At 34.9% G+C, this 19725-nt stretch overlaps 4 protein-coding genes across 4 annotated transcripts; all 4 read left to right on the top strand.

Annotated features, from left to right (window-relative positions):
• The first annotated feature begins 362 nt into the window (after window positions 1-362).
• On the top strand, window positions 363-5512 carry LOC123888688 (pentatricopeptide repeat-containing protein At3g29230). The gene is made up of 3 exons (XM_045937806.1): window positions 363-2639; window positions 3046-3153; window positions 4714-5512. The coding sequence occupies exon 1, from the start codon at window positions 535-537 to the stop codon at window positions 2341-2343; it is 1809 nt and encodes a 602-aa protein (XP_045793762.1). The 5' UTR covers window positions 363-534; the 3' UTR covers window positions 2344-2639; window positions 3046-3153; window positions 4714-5512.
• A 295-nt stretch (window positions 5513-5807) lies between these two features.
• On the top strand, window positions 5808-8177 carry LOC123888690 (UPF0301 protein CHU_1773). The gene is made up of 2 exons (XM_045937807.1): window positions 5808-6151; window positions 6864-8177. Exons 1-2 carry the CDS (start codon window positions 6025-6027, stop codon window positions 7610-7612), a joined length of 876 nt encoding a protein of 291 aa, XP_045793763.1. The 5' UTR covers window positions 5808-6024; the 3' UTR covers window positions 7613-8177.
• A 1630-nt stretch (window positions 8178-9807) lies between these two features.
• Window positions 9808-13691, top strand: LOC123888687 (probable mitochondrial saccharopine dehydrogenase-like oxidoreductase At5g39410). Its single transcript, XM_045937805.1, has 2 exons — window positions 9808-10648; window positions 12695-13691. Exons 1-2 carry the CDS (start codon window positions 9989-9991, stop codon window positions 13385-13387), a joined length of 1353 nt encoding a protein of 450 aa, XP_045793761.1. The 5' UTR covers window positions 9808-9988; the 3' UTR covers window positions 13388-13691.
• A 2288-nt stretch (window positions 13692-15979) lies between these two features.
• LOC123888686 (nucleoporin nup124-like) lies at window positions 15980-18288 on the top strand. The gene is made up of 2 exons (XM_045937804.1): window positions 15980-16193; window positions 17340-18288. Exons 1-2 carry the CDS (start codon window positions 16057-16059, stop codon window positions 17737-17739), a joined length of 537 nt encoding a protein of 178 aa, XP_045793760.1. The 5' UTR covers window positions 15980-16056; the 3' UTR covers window positions 17740-18288.
• The last annotated feature ends 1437 nt before the right edge of the window (window positions 18289-19725 follow it).

Genomic DNA, 19725 nt, shown 5'->3' with positions numbered 1-19725 from the left:
CAACTCAATAACCCTAAAAATAGGAAATTAGTTTCGATGGTAACACACTTATACAAATTGTTCCGTTAATTATCTCAAGAAATAACGTAAGTAATTTAATTATCATATCTCATCTATTCTTCTAAATAAACTTAGGAAAATACTAACTAGTGTCACCGCACACTAGAAATTGTGTACTGTAATTAACATCCCAAAAATCTAAATTTTAATTTTTCAATACATACTTATTCTTTTCTTTAATTTTTTAGTTCTTTAACTAGTGCGAGAACTTAACCCTTCTTTAAATAACAATAACAATTCAAAGAAAAGGAATGCCCTAGGAATATGAGGGATATTAAGGAGATTTCACTCAAAAAGATAGAGAAGCTTCAAAAAAGATAATAATCGAGTTAGTATTTTTCCCTCAAAGAAAGCTTCCTTCCTCTCTCTCTCAACCCTTGTCTTGTCCACAAAATCAAAATTTCCAAAACCCTATTTGAAATCAAACTCAATCCAATCCTATGAAATGTTGTGTCTAAAACCAAACATATACGAATGACGCAAGTTTCATCAGGAGTTCGAGCTTTCACATGGTTTTCTCTAAGAAGACACTTAGAAGATAACATCATCGACCTTCACAAATGCAAAAACCTCAATTTCATCAAACAAATTCATGCCCAACTCATCAAATGTCATCTTCATCAAGACCTTTACATTGCTCCAAAACTCATAGCTTCTTATTCACTCACCAATCACATGAATTCTGCTGTTAATGTCTTTAACCAAGTTCCTGAACCAAATGTTCATCTTTATAATTATCTTATTAGAGCATATTCTCTCACAAACAATGAATCAAACAGTTACCTTGCATTTGCCACTTTTTTGAAGATGCAGATGGAAGACGTTTTGCCTGATAATTTTACTTACCCTTTTCTTCTTAAAGGTTGTAATGGTCGTTCTTGGTTGAATTTGGTGAAAATGGTACATGCCCATGTTGAAAAATTGGGTTTTTATGGTGATATATTTGTGCCCAATTCTTTGATTGATTGTTACTGTAGGTGTGGGGATGCTGACATGGCGATGAAGTTGTTTTGGGCGATGGATGGAAGGGATGTTGTGAGTTGGAATACTATGATTGGTGGGTTGGTTAAATGTGGTGATTTTGATGGTGCTTTGAAATTGTTTGATGAAATACCTGTGAGAGATAGGGTTAGTTGGAATACGATGTTGGATGCGTTTGCGAAGGCGGGTGAAATGGATAAGGCTTTTGAACTGTTTCAGAGAATGGGTGAGAGGGATGTTGTTTCTTGGTCTACTATGGTTTTTGGTTATAGTAAAAGTGGTGATATGGATATGGCGAGGATATTGTTTGATAGGTGTCCTATGAAGAATTTGGTGTTGTGGACGACGATAATATCTGGGTATGCTGAGAAGGGGCAGGTGAAGAAGGCAACAGAGTTGTATGATGAAATGGAGGAGGCTGGTTTGAGGCCTGATGATGGGTTTTTGATAAGTATTTTGGCTGCGTGTGCCGAGTCTGGAATGCTTGGCTTGGGCAAGAAAATTCACGATTCGGTTCTGAGGCGTAGGTTAAGATGTAGCACAGAGGTGTTGAATGCCTTCATTGGTATGTATGTAAAGTGTGGATGTATAGATGCTGCCTTTGAAGTCTTTAACGGAATGAAGGCAAATAAAGATTTGGTGTCTTGGAATTCCATGATACATGGGTTTGGCATACACGGACATGGTGAGAAAGCGATCGAGCTTTTCACTAGGATGTTACGTGAAGGTTTTGAGCCTGATAGATACACGTTTATTGGCCTTTTAGGTGCTTGCACACATGCAGGCCTTGTTAACGAAGGTCGCAATTACTTTTATTCCATGGAGAGAGTATACGGGATTGTTCCTCAAATCTCACATTACGGTTCCATGATTGACCTTCTCAGCCGTGGGGGGCATCTAAAAGAAGCTTTTAGGCTTGTGCGCAGCATGCCGGTTGAACCAAATGTCATTATATTCGGCACTCTTTTGGGCGCTTGTCGGATGCATAATGATCTAGAACTCGCAAGAGCTGTGTGCGAATACCTGCTTAAATCGGTGCCGTTAGATCCTGGGAATTTCTCGCTTCTGTCAAATATTTATGCTAGAGCTGGTTGTTGGATTGATGTTGCTAATATGAGGTCGCAGATGAAGATTAAAGGAGGTCAAAAGCCTCCTGGGGTTAGTTCCATAGAGGTAGAAGAAGAAGTACATGAATTTACTGCATATGATCAGTCACACCCTAAATCAGGTGATATATATAGTATGATTGATAGATTGGTACTGGACCTAAGGCAAATTGGATATGCTCCTGGGATATCTTAGATGAATATGATTTGATTGCATCACTGTTCATAGCTGAAGTGATACTTATAGTTCAAGAAATGAATGAATACCATAATTTAGTTATGTGCAACGCTGGTTTACAAAATCTAAAGAAATAGTTGTATTCATCACTATCACTGGTTTGGCAAAACAAATGTATCCAGGGACCATGGTGGAATACCAGATCGTATGCTAATTGCTAACAGTGCAAGCATCCTGCATTCTGCTAATGCTGGCAGGAGCAAATTTGTAAAGCCAAAGAAAGGGAATATTTTGCAAAGAGAAAATGCTCAGAGGTGATTCTTGTCTGCTACTTATTCTAAAAAGGAGCGCCGACTTAAATATGTATACTGGTGTTTGTTGGCACAGAGCCAGCCTATTTGTTAAAAGAAACTATTTTTACATCAAAATTTTGATGTCGAATACAGTGTCCTTTGGTTTGTTTTTGAAATGTATGTGTAGAATATAAAAAATAAGAGAGAGAGAGAGAGAGAGAGAGAGAGAGAGAGAGAGAGAGAGAGAGAGAGAGAGAGAGAGAGAGAGAGAGAGAGAGAGAGAGAAACATATAAAATGACACATACAATGTATATATTTTGATGTTGAAACAACACAACTAAATTACATTTACTTCAGAATAAGGTTATTTCTGCAACTACAAGTTATGTCTAATCTGTACTTCTCTCCTATGAAATACTGATGCAGATACAGATACTAGATGTGAAGATTCAAATTTCAAACTCAAGAGACGACACTTGCATCCTTCTCATGCCTCCCTGAGCTCAGAAACATCCCTCCACACTCCTATTTCAAGTTAGTTTTAAAAAATTCCTAGTTTATAATAATAATGATCAATATATGGTTTGATATCCTAGATTTGTAAATTGTTTTAGACATAAGCTCGTAACACTTTTTGATTTCTCATGCTTATGATCTGTGAAATAATTTGGTGTCCTGTTTATTTAAGTTTGATGCATTGGCTATTCTTAAAAGGATAAGTTCTCCATAATAAAGTTTTCAAAGATTGTGCCCACCCTCCTTTAAGTATACAGATAATGTGTCCATACAGACTCATAACTTAGAGGCACATAAAATACCCCACAGTATGGTATAAGGAGTTTGTCTCATTTGGAAAATGTAACTTCTATTTGATGCATTCTAAGTAACAAAGTTATTAGTCGTCAACAGTGTAATCACTGCAGTTGTTGCGCCACTTTGCTCTCTCATTTCCTTACTATCATTACACACCTAAATCAACATCTGAAGAACCTACACCATATTATGAATGAATACCTTCTCCAAACTACCACATAACTCCCTGTCAATTCCTCCACTTCTCCTCTCTGATATATCCCTCACTCCTCGAATCAAATAACCTGCTCTCAACATTTTTAGTTGGCTTCTTCATTTCATTCATATATTTGGTGACATTAGCTTTGGATGCTCCTTTTGCATTATGCTGTAATTTTTGGGATACATATTCACGGTACATTTTACATTGTCTGATTTTATTTGTTTTTGTGTCAATTGATAATTTTTGCCCCTTTTCTCTCAGTGGTCCTTTCTTACTTTCCTATGGAAAAGTTACAAGCTTCCTAATTGGCCATTAAGGGCCAAGGTTAGTTCAATAGAACCGTCGGTTTTGTAGTCTCACTTTTTTATTTTGTTGGTGTGCATCTATTTTTTATTTTTTTTTACTTTTTTAGATAAAATGAAATAAAAAAGTGTGCATCTAATCATCTCTTTTTTAATTAAGAAAGATCTAGAGATTAATGAGTTGGATAGAAATATGATATATATGATCGAACATTATGGTTAGATGTTGCCGATTCCATTCAATGAGATAAGGTTTGGTTGTTGTTGGCTACTTAGTTATAGTTTGTTCCATATCTTATCATTTATACCACCTGCCATTTTGGTAATTTTCTCCATTCACTTCCTGCTACTGTGTTTGAAAATATGATATTGTAATAACTGGATCACTTATTCTGATAATAACATGATAGCAGTGCAAGGATTACAAATTTTTTTTTTCTAGATTTTAAGGTTCTAGTTTATATTCATTTACACAATAAGATTCTATATCCGTTTCATTTCAGTTTTGCATATCTGTCTGTATCAAACAATAATGGTCCATTCCAATGTTTGATTTATCCTCATTCTCTGTGTTTTTAGTAAAAGTAATTTTGACTGCCAAAAGAAATCACTTTTCATATTTGAAGTAACTACAAAAAGAAAGTACTCCTGTCTCAATTATAAACAAAAAATAAAATAAAATTACTTTTTAAATTTACTGAATAATTAATATATTTGGTCTATCTGTATCTGATGGCAACTAAGATACCTATGGTCGGTATATCTTTGAAAGCTCAGACGGATATAAATGGACTCCTCAAGGGCGGGCTACTTAATTAAGGCACTTTAGTGCAAGCACACCAACCAGAAAGACCAGAGCTGTTGGATGTTACTCAGTGTTGTTCAAAAGCTCTGCGTCGAACTTCAGCCCCTTCAAGTTGGCGACGGGGCAACAGCCTCTGACGCCCCACACCATTGCGGCAGGAGGAGGCTTGCCCATCAGCCTACTTTGTTTGCTATATTATAGGGTACAATTATTCAATTTTAAAAATGGTTTTTCTACTTATGATTGAGAATATATTTTATATACCCTTAACGTGGTCTCTCCAGCTCCACATGTTGCCGACATCCCATTTTGTCATTCTCATTTTACACTATTTTCCTCAATTTCTAAATTTCGGATAAAAAGTGAGTCTTTACAGGTTCCTGAACAAAAAACTAATTTTGGATAACTGGAAATTTGATTATCACTACAAAATTTGAGTTCTTAAAACTCATTGTGATTTTCTTCAATTATAGCAAACTTAGTTAAAATAAATAAAAAATAAATGAGTTTATTTTAAAGTTAGTAAGGTCAACATAGTATTTTTGCAATGTTTATAAGGTAGAAGACTAAGTGTAACAAAAAAAGTTTAATTTGTATACATTATATAATTTTTTTACATTATTAACAAATTACAGCAAATCAATAAAAGTCAATTTTTTTTAATATAAATTAAATATTTTTTTTTGAAGAAAAATAAATTAAATATACAAAGAACTTTTCAGCAAAAAAATAGCAAGTGATATAGAATTTGACACTTCATCTAAAAAGTTCATATGATCCATTCAACACCCACAGATAAAGTTTGCTATATATTTCTTTCACTTCTATTGTATTCAATTAGTGTTCACAGTGCTATATTTTTGTATTCAATTAGTGTTCATTAATATTCACCTCTATTATAAATTATAATAGGGTGGATGGGGTAGCTCAGTTGGCACTTGCTGACTGAGCAGGTGTAGGCTGTTGGTCAGGGGTTCGATCCTTGGCAGCAGTGGTACTTATAAACCATCAATTTTAAAAAAAAAAAAAAAACACCCACAGATAAAGTTCCGTATAGCATCACTATGTGTTGAATTGTCCTATGTGCCATGTGTCAAAGCATATCCACTACCCCATACTTTTTTTATACACACCCAACTTTGGATGAGATGAAGATATAATACAAAACACTTCTGAGTGGTTCATATTAAACCACATTTTCAATTTATACCATATAGTTATTCCACCTAACTCTCTCATCAACCTCACTCTCATCTAAAGAAAATAGTTGTTACTCAAATAACATGGATGCTTGTTTTCTCTCTCACAGTTCCTCCTTCACCAAGATCAGAGCTGGATCTCTATCACACTCTAAAAGATCTTCTCAACAATTTCATTCAAGAAAAGTTGGAATTCCATTTCATGTATCATGTAAGTTCTAATCTTTTCTATCCTAGTTATACTAAGATCAAGAATTCAAATATTATAAATTGCAATTACATATGGAATCATAATCTTTGATAATGTAAAAAGTTGTAGTCAGATACAGTTTATATGATCTCAATCATGATCTTTGATATTGTTAAATATTGTAGTTGAATTGACCTTGTATGATCTTAATCATGATCTTTAATATTGTAAAATATTATAGTCAAATATAGTTGGTATGATCTCAATTGCAGTTGTAACACTTAACTTTTGACTAAGATACTTACTCATCCTTGATTATAAGACATGTTCACAAAAGAAATTGTCCCAAAATGCAAGACCCTTTGCAAACTACTGGACACATTTATTAATATTTTTTTCCAAATATATCACTTATTATTACTATCTTGGTATATGAAATGAAATACATCATACACCGAGTAATTTAGTATGCCTTATAAATAGGGATAGAGGAAATGTGTTAATTTTGTAGCATATATATAGGTTTTTGTGGTTTCCTCAAATTCCCTTCACCGGGAGTATCTATAAGACACTACATGCGGACACATCTCAGTTGGGAGTTTAGAGCTTCGGTTAGAATTAACCCCTTACCCCTCCTAGTAGTATATAGGAGTATTATAATTATCTATTTGGAATTCACCAAAAAATTATTATTATCTATTCTAATCTTTAAACTTTTATGATCAAACCACAGGCTGCAACATGTCATCATCATCACCGTTGGATGATGACAAACCAACCCTTAACACCGATTGGCGAACTTTCCGTGCAAAATTGGTGGCCGGAGAACAATTACTAAAGCCTGACTCACTTTCATCGATTACTAATCCAGACACGGTTGTGGATCGTCCACCACTGATCACAATCGGTGACAAATGGGCCCACATAATCCATGAGCCCGAAAGAGGTTGTTTACTAATAGCAACAGAAAAGCTTGATGGTGTTCACATTTTCGAACGAACGGTGGTCCTTCTTTTATCAAACGGCCCAATAGGCCCATCAGGGATCATACTCAATAGACCATCATTGATGTCTATTAAAGAGACAAGGTCTACAGCATTTGATGTGAATGGTACTTTTTCTAATAGTCCTTTGTATTTTGGAGGACCTTTAGAAGAAGGGTTGTTTTTGGTGAATCCTAAAGATGATGGGGTGGGTAAAAGTGGTGTTTTTGATGAAGTGATGAAGGGTTTATATTATGGTACAAAAGAAAGTGTGGGGTGTGCTGCTGAAATGGTGAAGAGGAATGTTGTCGAGGTCAGTGATTTTAGGTTCTTTGATGGGTATTGTGGTTGGGAGAAAGAACAATTAAGAGATGAAATTAGAAGTGGTTATTGGACTGTGGCTGCTTGTAGTCCAAGTGTTGTTGATTTGGGTAATGTTGGAATTGTTGGGCTTTGGGATGAAGTTCTTGGGCTTATGGGTAGAAGGAAGGTCAGGTAAGGAGCTCTAATGTGAGGGCCCAATTTTACCCACTCTCGCCCTTATATGATTTCGGAAATACACTCTTGGACCGGTAAAAAAGAGTGTTGTTCGAAAATACATATTTGGGCGGGAGAAGCTGTTTGTTTTTCAAATGTATATTTCCGAAGTGCTCGTAGGATGGAAAAAGTTGGGCTCTAATTCAATAGGTGTTGGTATTGATATCGATGTTCTCTACTACATCTAGACTTTTTGGGTATGTTTCAATTGATAGTACATGGCGAAATGAAGTAAAATAAAATGAAATTGTCTAGTTAGATTTTTTAAAGAAATGGATGCTATCCGATTTCATTCTATTTCGTTTCATTTCATTTTATACCATCAAAGTTTACTTTCAAGCTTATTTGAACTTTCAGAAAATCTAGGTGTAGTAGGAAAAACATATATGCTAATACCATGTCCTAATTTAAACTGTAATTTTAAACCAACTTGATTGGAAGGTTCTCATTTGTCTGATTTAGTTAGATTCTGACAAGTTGATAAAAGTTGTAAAATATAGTATTCTTTACCTAATTGTTGTGTTTAATTGTTTGATGGTTTTTAACTATGCGAGTTTTACTCATTTCAAGTTCAAAATGTCAATCCACAAGGATGGATGTATCTATTGTAATTTTTTCGAAATTGAATCATATATTAATTGGTCCTTCAATTTATTGATATGTTTTTTCATGTAACCAGCGATTATTTTTATTTAACAACGATACATTCTTCTTACAAATGGATTTGAACTCAGGTTTCTGATTGAGTTGAAAAAGACTCGAATCATTTTGTCCAAATAGTGTTTGATTACGACATTATAAGGATTCTTTGCGAGTTTAGAGGGGAGGGAGTAAAAGAGCTTTGGAGGGAGAGGAAAAATAGAGAGAAATCTTCCATCTTTTTTTTTTTACTCAAGAAATCTTCCATCTTAAGGTGTTGTAAAGAAGGATAAATGAATGATTATGTTTAATATAATTTTAATTCTTAGACCTGAAGAATTTGGAAAATTCATCTAAACCCCTCCAAACTCTATCATGTATTTTGCATGTTGGGATTCCAGAATTCAAAAGCCCCCAAAAACACAAACACGTGAAATTGAAATATGTTTGAAATTGTAGAACTCGAAACTTATTTTATTGAGACAATTATGTTTTTTTAAAGTTGTTTATGTTGTTTTAGATATTTATTCCCGTCACTTACCAAAAAAAAAAAGAAGATATTTATTCCCGTCATGATTCTCTCGCTGATGCGAAGACTCATACATTACACCTAAATTTGTGAATACTACTGCCGATGAGAAAATCCTCCCACTGATGAGAATGTGGCTTTCAAATTTTAAAACACGCTTGCTAAAAAAAAAATATTCTAAAATACGCTTAAGCTTAGAACTCGATAAAAATATTTTTAGAAATTCACAAGGAGGGAGGCGGTAAAAATAAGGCTCTCTATGATTTATTATTTTTTTTTATAAGCATAAGGCTCTCTATGATAATATCAAATTTTGAGCATTGAAAAAAATAATGTGTTTAGTAACATTTTTTCCTCAAAAACTTATAGTTTATTTTTAGGCTTAATTACTAAAATGGTCCATTAAAAATACTTTTGGTTTTAAATTGGTCCCTTAAAGAAAAAAAGGTTCGAATAGGTCCCTTAAAGAAAAAAAGGCCCAAATAGGTCCCTTAAAGACTTACCCGTTAATCAGTTTAGTCCTATTTTGACCCATTTTTAGGGACCAAAATGATTAACGGATATGTCTTTAAGGGACCTATTTGGAACTTTTTTTCTTTAAGGGACATATTCGAACATTTTTTTCTTTAAGGGACCAATCTAAAGCCAAAAATGTCTTTAAAGGACCATTTTATTAATTAAACCTTATTTTTATTAGGTTGCCTTTTTTTTTTTTTTAATATCAATAGTATAGTTCTGGATTACGTGAAATGATATGTTTTGACAACCTACTGTTTTATGAACTTAATTTGGGTTAATATCTAATAGTTGACAGAGTTAAGTTAAGTATTGCGATTTTGTTTGATTTAGTTCGGTTTTCTAAAATGAAAACTACAAACCAAACCAAACCATGTGATTAAAATTAAATGTGGTTTTTTGCGATTTCGAATTGAACTGAGACATTAAATTTTTACTACTTCTAGTTCAAGTAGTTGAACCTGTCGGAAATTGACAGACAATTTTCGTTGGACCACATCACATGTAAGGTTTAAACCTGCAATCTACTTCCAATAAGAACACACACAAATCATCACTTCCTCAAACCTTCCAAACTTCGACTTATACTGAAAAAACCATTCTCCTCTTCTCTTCTCTTCTCTTCTCTTCTCTTCTCCAAACAAGTACAAAAAAATGGAACCAAATGTAACAAAAAAATTCGACCTAATAATCCTAGGAGCATCAGGTTTCACAGGCAAATACGTTCTCAAACAAACTCTCAAATTCCTCAACAACCAATCATCTCTCAATTCCATAGCAATCGCGGGCCGAAACCCAACTAAATTAGCCCAAACCCTTCAATGGGCTTCAAAGCCCAACCCACCACCCACTCTTCCCATTCTCACCGCCGACACAACCGACCCAACCTCCCTCCGTTCCCTCTGTTCCCAAACTCGCCTCATCCTCAATTGCGTCGGACCATTTCGTCTCCATGGCGAACCAGTCGTCGCGGCATGCGCCGATTCGGGTTGCGATTATCTCGATATTTGCGGCGAACCGGAGTTTATGGAGAGAATGGAAGGGAATTATCATGAAAGAGCAGTTGAGAGTGGTTCGTTGGTGATTTCGGCTTGTGGTTTTGATTCGGTTCCGGCTGAGTTAGGGTTTTTGTTTAATTCGGTTCAGTGGGTTGGTTCGGAGGTGTTGAACCGGGTTGAGGCTTATGTTAGTTTGGAATCTGAGAAGAGAATGGTGGGGAATTTTGCTACTTATGAATCTGCGGTTCTTGGTGTTGCTAATGCTCATAATTTGCAAGCTTTTAGAAGGTCTAGACCAAGAAGACCTAGGCCTCAGGTAACTCAAAATTTGAACTTTAATTGTTTATGAGATTCTCATTAGAGTAAGCCATTTTTTGAATTACCAAACGTTTTGGCTCTGTTTGGAGAAAAGTAGCGCCAATGGTGGACGAGTATTAGTTTATAGCTGATAAATTAGTTGATAAATGATAGTAGATTGAATTTGTAGTGTTAGGTAAAATTAGCGGTCGAACTAACTGATAAATATGAAATGTCATTACAAGTGGTTTTAGTAATTTTTTTATTCAATTTAGATAATAAGGGTAAAATTGAGAGAGAAAAATGATAACTTATAAGTTCAAATGCTACTTGAAGTAGCTTATCATAAAACAATATAAGCTAGTAATTAAAAAGTCAAAATGATGTAAGCTCAAATGCTACATGAAGACTTAGGCCTCAAGTAACTCAATTTTTGAACTTAAATTATTTGTTTATGAGATTATTATTAGAGTAAACTTTCATTTTGGTTCTACATTATGACACTCTTAGTTAGTCTAATAGTTTAAAAATTAGACAGAGTAGTTAGTTCAACCGGTTGAACCGAAAATGGGCCGGTTAGCCAATTGGTTTGTTTCTAGTTGCATTTTAGTTTTGTGGAATCTAATTGAACCGGCCACAATTGGTTCAATTGATTTTTATTTTTTTAATTATTAAGCATGTACACATCATTGACATGTTGACACTAGTAATAATTAAAAGGCTTAACTACACATTTGGTCCCTTACGTTTATTTTAGGTTTCAATTTGGTCCCGTACGTTTAAAAAGTATCAATTTGGTCCCTTACGTTTATTTTAGGTTTCAAGTTAGTCCTTTCCGTCAATTTTGTCACATGTGGCAGCCAATTTGCATATGTGGACTGACACGTGGCACTTGGACACACCGACACGTGTACTGTTCAAACGGTGTTAGTGACAAAACTAACGGAAAGGACTAACTTGAGACTTAAAATAAACGCAAGGGACCAAATTGATACTTTTTAAACGTAAGGGACCAAAGTGAAACCTAAAATAAACGTAAGGGACCAAATGTGTAGTTAAGCCTAATTAAAAAAGAAAAGAATTGATTGAAATGTGTTTATGTTGTGTTAGACACCGACTTGTGTATGAATGTTTGTTTAGAATAGAATTTGGCTCCTGTAGTTTGATAAATTCACTTTAGAGGATGCAGTAAGTAATTTCAACTATTGATAAGAAAATCAACGATTGATGTTATATTATGGATGTATGTAATGTAATATTAATCGTAAATTTTCTCCAACAAGTTAGATTGCATTCATAAGGGTCAAACAAAATTATTATTTCATTTGCCGAGTCTAGTTTCCATCATCGATTATTGTGCATGCAATCAGTGGTCAATTACTCAGGTTTCTTGCAGTAGAAATCAACTTTAAGAGTGTAATGGTTTTTACCAAGTTATTATGTTGACGATTTAGAATTTTGTGATCTGTGATAGGATTTGGTGCGAAGTTTAACGAATTCTTGACATTCTAGCTTTGACGAAATTTAGTTCTGATTATATTAGCACTACCTTGAAAACCAAGATAATACATACTGCCTCTTGGCGGCGGAAGACTTTGTGCATTTTTGTGTTTGCATGTGCACATGCTTGCACGTAACATGTTGAACAATAGCGAGCCTAGTCACCTAGGATTTGGATGCTCTATACTTGTAAGAGAAACAAAGACATAGGAGAAGAGAATTAGTTACATGCTGAGTTGACAAGTTGGTTAGGTCATGCAGTTCGGTTACAGGGGGAGGAGTAGAGTGAGGACTCAGTTGCGTTGGGTTTTTTAGAAAAAATAATACCTTTTCTTTGAGGAGCCGAAGCTTTGGTTTTTCCATGGTAAAAGCTTTAAGGTTCTTATTTTTGCTTTTAATATTACTCTTGCAATAGTTCTGTTCTGGTGCTCCACCAATTGGTTGGACCTGGTATGGTGTGGCAATGGCATGTCTATTGAGTTTATATTTCATCATTTTTTGTCTGTTCTGTTTTAACATTTTTGCTACTGTGTCATTTTATCGATATCTGTTTTCATGATTGTAGATTCCTGGGCCCTCTCCTTCAAAAGGAGAGACTATAGAACACCAGAAGAAAATCGGCCTTTGGTCAGTTGTGCTACCTTCAGCAGATGCAAGCGTTGTTCGAAGAACACTTTCAACTCTAACTGAAAACCCCAATGGTCTCCCCGGGTCGAACGAAAGTTCCGAGACAGTAGCTAAAAGAGAAGCTTTCTGGTCATCTGTGAAACCAGCTCATTTTGGTGTGAAAATAGGTGAAAAATCTTTGTTGGGAATTTTAAGAATCATTATGGTTGGGATTTTCATTGGCCTTTTAGGAAACAACAGTTTCGGACGACGACTTCTTTTGAAATTTCCTTGGTTGTTTAGTCTCGGTTGGTTCAAGAAGAATGGCCCTACCGAAGAAGAAGTGGAAAGCGCTTCATTCAAGATGTGGTTCGTTGGACGAGGTTATAGTAATGAGAGTCTTGCTTCACAAGGAAACACAAAACCTGACTTGGAAATTGTAACAAGAGTAACGGGCCCTGAAATTGGATATGTAGCAACCCCAATAATTATTGTTCAGTGTGCTCTCATTCTTCTCAGCCAGCGCAACAACCTACCTAAAGGAGGTGTTTACCCTCCAGGGATCGTATTCGGTCCTACTGATCTCCAGCAGAGGCTTCAACAAAATGGAATATCCTTTGATGTCGTCTCGAAAAGTACCATTTCTTCTTGAACTTGTAAGTTTCTTCCCACGTTTATCAGGAGTGAAATATACTGCTCAGAAATGAATTAGACAACCAAGTAGAAAGAGGCTTTGTATCTGTGTTTTCATTTAAACAAATAAATTAGAAAAGGGATAACTTTATAGCTGTTTTGTTTGACTGTGTTTTATAATAATAATAATCATATAGTATACTATAGTTATACTCAGACAATTCAATGTGTGACTTAGTTGTTTGTAAAACTCCATCACTCCGATGATGGAGAAAGCACGAAAAGCAAGTTGAAGGTTAAAAAATCCAGATTGTTTACCCAAATTTTCATGTTGTTCTGGAGTTCTTTCTCTTTTAACGACTATGATAAACACGATGTTATCAATAATCAAAATCATCTGAGAAGTATTTGTTGCCTCTGCTGGATCTTGGTTGTGCAAGCTCTATGATAATGACCTTTCCATTTGGAGAAGAGCTTTGTAACAATTGCTTAAAATTTCTTTGCATCGTTCATCTCAACGATTATGGCGTACAACCCAGTAATACAAAATATGTTGGTAAGCACAATATATTATGTTACCAAAAATTAATAATTGAAGCAAATAAGTGTTTATATATGTGCATTTTTATTTTTGGAATAAAAGAGGGCTGAAGCCCTAAAAAAAAGAAAAGAATGACATAGTAATAATCCTAGGGGTAGATATCCCCATCAAATCAGCAAAAACTAAAGAACAAAGGTCTAAGATGAGCTGGACAAAGTTCATAAATAACCATAACATCCCCATGATCACACCCCATATTAGCAAGAATTGGCTTCATGGTGAACATGACAAACTTTTACCTTCCTAGCAATGGCCAGTAAATTATGAATCTCCCAGATGAGTTTCCAACCTGTCACACTCCCTTAGTGCTCCTTAAAGTATTAACAACCACTTTAGAGTTAATGCAAAGCTCAACTTTCGGGAACTCATGATTCCAAGCTAGTTTTAAACCTTCCGAAACTTCCCATAATTCTGTCACATACGCCGTACACCACCCTATATTTATTGGAAGGCCACGGAACCAGTTGCCATTACTACCACGAATTAAGCCACCACAACCAGCAACCTCATTTCTCCTACTAGCACCATCCATATTCAAAGCTACCCAACCCACTTGCCGCGAATTCCAATGGACCAAAGAACAAACTCGCTGGGAATTTACCTTTTTAACAATATGGGAACAATCAGCATGCTTACACTATCTGGTCCTCTCTAAAATGAAGCACTGGTCTATCAAAATCATCACTATGTGTTTCCTTGTTCCTCCACATCCACAAATAATGACAAGTAGTCGCCCAAACACTACATTAATTTAGGAGTATAGACTTCGGGATTGATCAATAAAAGTTGACTTTTATAACAGAGAAAATCAATTTTGGAGTAAAAATAGTATTGTCTGGTACAACCGGATAAAATTGATTTTTGCATCTAAGACATATTGAATTTAACCAAGATATTATGTTCAAATGGTTAATGAGCCCCCCTAGGACAAATCGTTTGGGATAATTGGAGTTCGATTCCTCTTGAGAACAATTCTTGACCATACTTTACTTACCTCTCGGCCAAACTCTAGAAAAATCAATTTCTATTTATAGAAAACAGAATTTGTCCATTCTAACTATTTTATATTGATAAGTATTCAAACAACTAACAATTAGATTTAAAAAGGTTTAATTAGTAAAATAGTCCCTTAAAGATATTTTTGGTTTCACATAGGTCCCTTAAAGAAAAAAAAGTCCGAATAGGTCCCTTAAAGAAAAAAAAGTCCGAATAGGTCCCTTAAAGACATCTCCGTTAATCAGTTTGGTCCTTTCCGTCCATTTTTTCGAGGACCAAACTGATTAAAGGAGATGTCTTTAAGGGACCAAACTGATTAACAGAGATGTCTTTAAGGGACCTATTCAGACATTTTTTTCTTTAAGGGACCTATTTGGTCCTTTTTTTCTTTAAGGGACCAATGTGAAACCAAAAATGTCTTTAAGGGACCATTTTACTAATTAAGCCTAATAATGATTCAAAAAGAAAATACTAAAAATTCGAGGTCTTACAATGCATATGTATGAAATTGACGTACCATTCATGAAGTATACACACCTTCTCTAAGACAAATAACGAATGTAGTTAAATTCACCAATGCCATCAAACATCAATAATCCACCACAAACCTAGTCTTTATATAGGTGTAATATTACCATGCAACTATAATCGAGAGGTTACACAATCAACATAAACATTAACCATTGTACTAATCTTTTTAAGCTTAATTGCACTTTAACCTTTCAACTTTTTCAATTGTACGATTTTGACACTCATAATTTTGTTTTGACCAATTTTGATCTCTCACATTTACCCCATTTGTAATTTCATAACCTCATTCAATATTATTTTATTTTTTTGTAAAAAAAAAAAAAAAAACCATTAAATTTTGCGCTGAGGTGGCAATTAAAAGCGTACTAACGAATAACCCCGCGTCAAATCGACGCTAATCAAAATTTAAATCGCAAAAAGAGTTGATTCAGTACAAAACTCTCATATATATATATATATATATATATATATATATATATATATATATATATATATACCCAAACCTAATCGAACTTAACAAATAATTCATACTTAGAAGAAGAAGAAGCAAGAAAAAAAAAATGTCTAATGCTTATGCAGGAGGAGGATTCGGGAAGAATTCAGGTCCTGGATCCATAACAGGTTCTCGAATCCTTTTTGGAGCTAACAACCACCCTTTTCCTTCTTCTCCCATCATCACTTCAACACCACCACCTAGGTATGTACGTTCCCAATTCCAATTCAATTACTTTGTTTTCTTCAACTCTAATTAGAAATTTTGTGTTTTTTTCTATTTTGAGTATTTATGTTTGGTTTTGTGGTGAGAAAAATTGATTTTAGCAGAATTGATTCTGATCAAAATTGAGTTGAAGATAAAGTAATTTATGTTTGGATATTATTTATGTAAAAGTGAGTTGAACAAAAAATTTGAGTTTAAAAATCAATTCTAGAATCAAAAGCTATAATTTCTAGCTTCAAGTATAATCGATCATGGAGACTGAATAAATTTTACTTTTGAGAAACCAAACAAACTAGAATTAATTCTGCACGTCTAGAATCAATTTTAGCTTCTCCAGAATTGAAACCAAACATGGTAGGGAAGACAATGGTTCGATTCCCCACAACTGCGATCGGGAGGGGCTGAAATCACTTGATGTCAGAAGTGATCCCCGAACCAGATTAGGCGGTATAGTAGGCCGGATACTGGTGGTTAAAAGAAAAAAATTGAAAGCAAACATACAAGATTGGCTTGGTGGCTCGAGTGAGAGAGTTAAAGAGTGGAGTGATAAGATTGATTTTGAACTTGATTCCCTTCTCCAACAAATATTAACAAATTAGTGGTTAACATACTAACATTGGTTGTTAAGAAAAAAAAAACTTAACATCTAGCTAGATAACAACTTCTATGAGTGAGTTACTGAGTTTAACCCTGAAAATAATGCCATGGAAAAATCCCAGCAATTCTATGTACACCGTTGACGTTAATCATTGTGGAGTTGCTTCTCTTTTTTCATTTTCTTGTTCTATAATAAAATGTTTAGGTGAGTTGGGTGATGAGGATTACCAGAGTCGACAAATCTTAAGATTTATAAAGATGCTGATATAGATACTTACAACTCACTCGATGCAGGGTGGCAACTCCTTACCAATTGAATCAACCTGTGTTGGTTTTTTCCTTTCTATTTATGCTAAAAGAAAAACGTTCCATGCGTTATGACAACAAAATATACATCTTTTAGCCGCCATTTTTTCGTCATTGAAAATAACTTATGTTTAACCTTTGTTTAGACAAAATATTCTATTCTCATGGATTACCTTGATAGATTTTCATTGTGAGTACATTATAGTTTATATTTTCTTTCAGCTCCATTGAATCTCATGGTTCAAGTGATGGTCAGAATTTGGGTGCCCAACCTACTGAAAGTATATTTTCTTTCAGATCCATTGGATCTCATGGTTCAAGTAGTGGTCAGAATTTGGGTGCCCAAGCTACTGAAAGTCTTAAATTTTCTTTCGGCTTGGGTGCCCAACCTACTGAAAGATCTCATGGTTCAAGTGATGGTCAGAATTTGGGTGCCCAAGCTACTGAAAGTCTTGTATTTTCTTTCGGCTCCATTGAATCTCATGGTTCAAGCGATGGTCAGAATTTGGGTGCCCAACCTACTGAAAAGACCAGTTCAGTCACAACATTTATTGCTCCGGGTGATTCCACGACTGGTATTACAGCCAACGATGAGAAAGAGGTGATAGAGAATTCATCTTGAAAGGCTTCAGTCACAAAGAAAATAGTCTTCAATTTTAAGTAAATGGTAGTATTTCAGTCACAAAGTAATTTGAAGTGTTTCACCCTTTCTCAATCTGAGGGATCTCTCATCTCTCAATGTGATTACGTATTTTACATCGTTAAAAAACTGTACACAATACTCTGGTTTTTTCTAATGTACACAAAGAAAATAGTCTTGCACCATGCACCATGCACCATGCACAATCGTAGTTTTTTTACTATTCAATCGACAAGTCTTGATTAGGTATTATATATCTTATTTGATCTAATGGTAAAAGCTAACTTGTGCTGGCTTCTTGTGGCTTGTTTGTTAGTGTTTTGCTCACTTGGATTTGTCATAATCTGTTCTGGTTTTTGCTTTGCCTTAGTTTTTTTCATTAGTGGTTGGTGTTTAGACCATGGGATTTTCACTTTTGAGGCTGTGGCTTTGTTGCGTAGGCCTTGTATCCTGTCGCTTTCTGTTGCATTAGGATCTTTTGGCTTGTTCGCATGCTTGTTTGTTGTGGGGTGTTCTGCCCTTTTCTTTTCACTACTAGTGCAGTGGCGTGTAATCGTCCGTCTCTAATTTGGCTCTTGTGCTCAAATTTGAGTTGTTTTAATACATTTAGCCGTTTCAAAAAATACATACTAGTATGTATCTAATGGACTTCTGTATGGATAAATAAGGATCCCAAAATTTACATGGATAGTCAATGGTGAATCCTTCTTGCAGAAATAAGGATGGTTAGAACAACAAATTAACTTATGAAAATTTGTATAAAAGCTGAAGAAATAAAAATAAATATCAAAAGTTAAATATTGTTCAAGTCTCAGACAATTTGGTTGAATTTTATAGTTGATTTTTTTGCGGTTGAATTCTATAGTTAATTGATTAAACATTCATTTGCAATCATAATTTGCCAGTGTGAACTGTGAATAATTATTTATGCTATTGTTTTATACAAATGGTGAATCTGAGGGGGTTGTTGGGGAATTAATCCCAAAGCAAAGAACAAAGAAGAATGATGAAGGAATGAAGAATGAATAATTTGAGAGAAAATGACTAATTGGAAACTAAGCAGAAAATTGAATAAAGGAAAAGTAAAATCTTATTCTTCCACAAAGGGCCTTGATTGTTTATATACAATAGGTGGTTACTTCAAAATGCAAGTAACTGCATAACTACCTAAGACAAACAAAACGTAACTGAATTACAACTGCACAAACTAACTAACTAACTGCTAATTGAAAGCTGACACAGAGCTTCAGAGCCTCCTATGTTTCAGAGCCTGTATCAGCTTTAGAGGCAGAGCTTCAGAGCCTCCTATGCTTCAGAGCCTGTATCAGCTTCAGAGGTTCAGAGGTTCAGAGTTTTGAATTACAAAAACCAATACTCCTCCTTAATTCAAACTCTTCCTAAACCAATACTCCTCCTTAAATCAAACTGTCAAAGCTGACAATTCAACCTTGTCTTTTTCACAACATCTGATAGGGCATTTGAGTTACATTTCAACACACCCCCTTTATTCAAATGTTCCAAACTTGTGACCTTCAGCATCTTCTTCAGGTCTTTAAATCTTTCAATATTCAGTAGCTTAGTCAATATATCAATCATCAACTCAAGATCTTCCTGTTCCTTAGGTGCTTTATCTTCTACACCTTCAACCTTGAAACCTTGTGGTTGTTCAACATATACTTCTTTCTCAAGTTTACTATTCTCTACTACAGATTTGACATCTAGTTGAACACTCTGCCAATTCACTTGGCTTGCTATTTCCATCACAGGTCTTACTGTTTCCAATCTAGCAACTGGTGCCAAGCTTTCCAACTGAAATTCTGGCACACTATGGACAGATGCTCCACACCTTGCTTCAGCATTTGTCGTTACACCTGATTGACATAACATTTCCTTGGAGTCTGTGTCAGACTTTTGTGAGAGTTCTCTGGTCACAGGTCTTGCCTTTGCACTTGAGCCATCAGGTACGTG

The sequence above is a fragment of the Trifolium pratense genome, linkage group LG6, assembly GCF_020283565.1.
Source record: "Trifolium pratense cultivar HEN17-A07 linkage group LG6, ARS_RC_1.1, whole genome shotgun sequence".
NCBI lineage: Eukaryota > Viridiplantae > Streptophyta > Magnoliopsida > Fabales > Fabaceae > Trifolium > Trifolium pratense.
The sequence above is the reverse complement of the archived record's forward strand: the minus strand, read 5'-3'. Positions and strand labels throughout refer to the sequence as shown.

Coding starts and splice junctions, on each gene's coding strand:
- LOC123888690 (XM_045937807.1), top strand. CDS start 6,025: ATGGATGCTTGTTTTCTCTCTCACAGTTCCTCCTTCACCAAGATCAGA. Junction 6,152..6,863: donor AATTCCATTTCATGTATCAT/GTAAGTTCTAAT, acceptor ATCAAACCACAG/GCTGCAACATGTCATCATCA.
- LOC123888686 (XM_045937804.1), top strand. CDS start 16,057: ATGTCTAATGCTTATGCAGGAGGAGGATTCGGGAAGAATTCAGGTCCT. Junction 16,194..17,339: donor ACTTCAACACCACCACCTAG/GTATGTACGTTC, acceptor ATTTTCTTTCAG/CTCCATTGAATCTCATGGTT.
- LOC123888688 (XM_045937806.1), top strand. CDS start 535: ATGACGCAAGTTTCATCAGGAGTTCGAGCTTTCACATGGTTTTCTCTA.
- LOC123888687 (XM_045937805.1), top strand. CDS start 9,989: ATGGAACCAAATGTAACAAAAAAATTCGACCTAATAATCCTAGGAGCA. Junction 10,649..12,694: donor CAAGAAGACCTAGGCCTCAG/GTAACTCAAAAT, acceptor TCATGATTGTAG/ATTCCTGGGCCCTCTCCTTC.